This window comes from Typopeltis vanoorti, chromosome 17 (assembly GCF_054136105.1).
Source record: "Typopeltis vanoorti isolate ZY-2024b chromosome 17, IOZ_Tvanoo_1.0, whole genome shotgun sequence".
Lineage (NCBI taxonomy): Eukaryota > Metazoa > Arthropoda > Arachnida > Uropygi > Thelyphonidae > Typopeltis > Typopeltis vanoorti.
Genome location: NC_143565.1, coordinates 81,279,468 through 81,284,774, shown reverse-complemented (window position 1 = coordinate 81,284,774; position 5,307 = coordinate 81,279,468). Strand labels below are relative to the sequence as shown.

Below are 5,307 nucleotides of genomic sequence, written 5' to 3'. Positions count from 1 at the left end.
GACTTGAACTATGTTTCAGGTGCAAACTTAACTGTTTGCTTACTTGGGATTAGGAGTTAAATAACCAAGCTTATAAAATTACTTGGTAAACCTAATATATATATATATATATATAAAAGAAATTTTTCAATACATGAAAAGCAAGAGGAGAACAAGAGGTCACCAGTGGAAATTGTGCAAGAGTGTGGTTAGTAAGGGTGTGCAGACTAGGTTCTTTAGCTTTGAGAGTGGCAAATGAATGGAATGCGCGTGGATAGGCTTATGTGTTCGTCACACATTTTTGTAATAATAGATTTCACGGTTTGATATGAACACAGATGGATAAGAAAATAACTATTTATTAACTTAAAAGCTAATATCGCTAGTATTATATCCAGCATCTTCAGAGCACACAACACAAAGTTTGTTACAAATGCAAAACAACCACAATCTGGTGTAACAGTGGGGCTAGTAAAAGTAATTGCAGCATGCAACACAAGACTAAAGTCCTAATATGGCACCATCTAGGTTTAAAAAAAAAAAAAAGTTTTGAAATAGTAGTCCAAATGATAGTCTTAGAAAGTTTGAAAAAATGAAATAAAATAAAAGTAATAAATATTAATTTGGTCTTAAGATGACTGTCTTCCAAATCTTTGGTAGATTTATACAGCCATACTTGTTAAGGTTTGGAGTATGTTTTAAGGCTTCTGTTGATTCCAGAAACAACCTCTCTGACTTGTAGAAGCTTCTGTGCATTACTTTTGTTTCTTTCCAATTGATCCTGTGTGCAGGGGTATCCAAAGCATGGTCTGCCAGACCCGACTTGCCATAGCGAAAGTGTCGGATATATTTTTTGTGTTCACTGAGGCAGATGTCCACAGTTCTTCCTGTCTGTCCGTAGTAGGCTTGATGGCAAGAACAGGGCACTTCATAAACTCCTGGATGTGATAAAGGAGTGCATTTGTCCTTAGGTGAAAGGATGAGAGTTGCTAATTTTACATAAGGTTTAAATACTGTGCGTAGTTGGTGTTTGTTAAGCACCCTAGATGTTTTTTCAGATGTGCCTTTAATGTATGGGATGGTGATAGTTTTGTTGTAGTCTTCTGTAGTAGATAGAGGGGATTTCTGGATTACCCAGAAATCCCCTCTATCACATCCAGGAGTCTATGAAGTGCCCTGTTCTTGCCATCAAGCCTACTACGGACAGACAGGAAGAACTGTGGACATCTGCCTCAGTGAACACAAAAAATATATCCGACACTTTTGCTATGACAAGTCGGGTCTGGCAGACCATGCTTTGGATACCCCTGCACACAGGATCAATTGGAAAGAAACAAAAGTAATGCACAGAAGCTTCTACAAGTCAGAGAGGTTGTTCCTGGAATCAACAGAAGCCTTAAAACATACTCCAAACCTTAACAACTATGGCTGTATAAAACTACCAAAGATTTGGGAGATAGTCATCTTAAGACCAAATTAATATTTATTACTTTTATTTTATTTCATTTTTTCAAACTTTCTAAGACTATCATTTGGACTACTATTTCAAAACTTTTTTTTTTTTTTAAACCTAGATGGCGCCATATTAGGACTTTAGTCTTGTGTTGCACACTGCAATTACTTTTACTAGCCCCACTGTTACACCAGATTGTGGTTGTTTTGCATTTGTAACAAACTTTGTGTTGGTGGTCTGAAGATGCTGAATATAATACCAGCAAAATATTAGCTTTTAAGTTAATAAATAGTTATTTTCTTATCCATCTGTGTTCATATCAAACCATGAAATCTATTACAAAAATGAATGGAATGGAATGGAATGCCAGAGGTAGTTCTGAGTGCTGCAATGGTGATAAGTTTAAGATGAGGCAGGATAGGATGGGAATAATGGTTAGGGTGAGTCACTTGCAATGAGTCTTTTGACTCCATGAAGATGCCCATATAATACTTTCCTCTCTTGTTGAATACTAAAAATCCAAAAGTTACTGATAAGAAACTAGGAACATAGTTCAATGAAACTTGAACTATGGTGAACTGTCATATTAGCAGTATGGTTATTGAGTCATGAGTAATTTTGGTTTTTGGACTTTGTAGCTGCACTAGAAAGGTCATTTTATTCTTAATAATGAATAATTTATAAGCAAAACTAGTTTCACCAACTGAACTTGTGTGGTTTGATCACTCTCCTTCAAACATGTGAATGCTTCAACATCAACTCATCATTGATAGTTTTTGTTTCAGCTTCAAAAACACATTACTATGTAATTGTACTGATTACCTCACACTGTTCACAAGCAAATCCTTAAATACAAACTTGCCAATGTTAATCCCATGGATGTTTGTGAATGTCTTCCCAGTTTGCTTTGGGGACCTGAAGCAGAATGGTATCCAGAGGATAGTTCTACCTAGCCTTAGCTCATCCCAAGGTGTCAATGTGCTATAGGGTTTCCAACCTTCTGGAAGTGGGATTTTAAGGAAAAAAAAAAAAAGGTTAATTATTTGATGATTCATTTGGTAATTAATATATACATGGCATGGACCATTATATGTTAAATGTGTTATTTTCATTGTATTAGTATTATTTAAGTATTTCTTTGAAATAAATGAAACCAAGATTTCAGTTTATCACAGACCTATAGAGACAGAAACAATTTATTTATTTAACGGTATAAATCCGATAACTACTGGAATCAGATATATACTGATTCCAATAGTTATGATCAAAAGCCTTTCTATTTACATGGTTAACTATATGCAGCATCATTAACTAAAAAATTAGTCTTACTATACTAATCTATAAAATTGTGAATGATATCATACTTTTTTTCTTGAAATACTAATAACGGAACACAGTTCCTTTTAAACTTTTCATTATAAAAATGTAGATATATTGAAATAAAAACAATTAGAAAACAAAGTGCATAATGAACCATCTACCTTTTTTTTTTTCATTGAAAAAAAAAACCATCCCAATTCCAGCTGATAACAAGCAAAGATTTAAAATAAGTCATAAATCCTCAAAAGAAAATGTTACCTGTTTCTTTTTATGCTGTGCCTATCTCTCACTTAAACATGTTTTATTATGTGTTATGTATTATGTTTTATTATATTTAGGTGTGTTAATTTAAAGGTTATCTTTCATCAAGAGGAATATATGCACTATATTGAATTTTAAGACTTAAACAAATAGGATTATTAATGATTAATAATCATTTAAGTTTATCCACGAAAGCAAAGCAACTAGAATGTTTCTTTATGCAAATAACAAAACCAGACCACATTACACTGACCATATACAGCCATCTTGTATCATTTTTTGTTACATTAATTGAGCTTAATGCTGTTAGAGGAATTTTATCTAGAGCACCATTTTCACATCCTTTTAACATTATTGTGAAACACATTAAATTAATAACTAGAATAAACTGTAAATCAAGTGTTATTTTTTATTCTCATTACACAAGTAACCAAGAATAAAAAATCCTGGGAAAAAATGGACATTGAAATTTTAAAACAGAATGTAGTTTACTTGTCTTCAGTTTATTTATTATCCTTTGTTTCTAAAATTACATCCGTTGCCACTCCAGTAAGTTTAGCTATAAGCTTTGCATGTTTCATTTGCTTCTTCAAAGCCTTGCTTGCTTGACCCTCTGCCTCTTCTTTTGCTTTAAGGGCTTCTTCGAACTTTGGATCTTTAGGATCAATATTATAACCAAGATACTCTCTCAAATCCTCCACAATCTTTGTACGTTTTTGCATTTCGGCTTCTGCTTCTTTTCTGTTCGTTTCTATTCTTGCAAAATATTCTTGTTTCCACTTCTCATGTCGTATTACTTTTTCCTTGATTTCTTTTTCGCGGTTTATCCTGTATTCCTCTTCTTTACGTCTTTTCATTTTAGAGTTTTCAATCAACTCACTCAATTCTGGCTCGAAGATTTTATCATGTTCCTTGATAGCGTCAAGTTCCTCATGCGTTGGCCACATTATGCCAGGATTTAAACCCGAGTTCTTACCAAACATTGCATACATTTTTCTTAAATTTTTCGTTTTAAAGGTATAACTGTATTCTAATGGGGGCATTTCACTTTTAAAATATGCTTGCTTGATCCTCAGAGGTAATCGAGATTTATCTCTTTTCTTTTCTAATTCTTGATAATTGTTATCTGGAAGATCAGCCTCAGAACGCAAGACTTCGACAGGATTGGATCTAGTACAAAACTGAGCATATGCGTTTCTCTGTCCATATTTAGAAATTCTTGAAAATTGTTGCGCTATGTGTAAAGTATATTTATATTGATTCATTTCAAAATTACCTACGAAATTTAATTACACAAAAACTTCAACCTCATAACAACATTAAGCAGACATCGCCAACAACATCCCAATGCACCACCTAGATACGCGGCGCAGATTTACCTCTCATATGGTTTTTTATTGAAACTATATAATTTCACAAAATTTTATAAAGAAAAAGATTGTTTTTTTTAGCCAGTATTTTAAAAAAATCTTTCAACTTATTTATTTTATTGATGTATTTATTTTATGCCGCTATCCCCAGTTTTAGTTATCAAACTAAAGCTGGGTTTCCCCAGTTTTAGTTTAATAACTAAAACCGGGGATAACTGCTCTAAATTAAAATTCATAATGAATTTAAATTCAGAGCAGTTATAAATGCATTTACCTATTATTAATTATCGCTGTATTAATAATAGGACCTTCAAGACGATTTTTGATATACGGCAAGTGAGGTTTTCCCTATCCTGGAAATTTTATTATTATTATTATTAGTAGTAGTAGTAGTAGTAGTAGTATTTACGGCATCTCCATGGAGTCCAGAGACTCATCTCTGGAGACCAAAATCAACCATCAAACACAAATCTTATCATATCTCTCCTTGAATCCATTCACCGTCAGGGAGCTCACAACCAATTCTGGCAATCCATTCTACTTACACAACTTCCACGGATGGCCCCTAGTTCTCTGACAATTTGTCATAAATTGAAGAATTTCATTTCATCCATTTTATAAAACCCCTTTAATATCTTAAAAGTTTCTTTCATGTCCCCCTCTTTTCCACCTATCAACTACCTTCAACTTATTGTAGGAAGTATTCAGCACACTTGTCACCATCTTGGTTACTCTTCTTTGAATCTTTTCGACCACCTCCTCTTTTGGAATTCTGCCTGAGAAGAGACAGATTGAACTTCGTCAGAGGCAATAGCAATTCTCTTGCATTCACGTAGTATACACAGGCTTATATGCCATCCAGTCCCACTGCTGTGTTCACATTCATACTTTTCAATATGCTTAGCACCTCATTTCTATTTACCT

The 5,307-nt window shown here is 33.5% G+C and overlaps 1 protein-coding gene across 1 annotated transcript; it reads right to left on the bottom strand.

The window, feature by feature from the left end:
- Positions 1-3,408: 3,408 nt before the first annotated feature.
- Positions 3,409-4,342, bottom strand: CRIF (growth arrest and DNA damage-inducible proteins-interacting protein CRIF). The gene has a single exon (XM_090407306.1). The coding sequence runs from the start codon at positions 4,276-4,278 to the stop codon at positions 3,517-3,519; it is 762 nt and encodes a 253-aa protein (XP_090263432.1). The 5' UTR covers positions 4,279-4,342; the 3' UTR covers positions 3,409-3,516.
- Between the last annotated feature and the right edge of the window lie 965 nt (positions 4,343-5,307).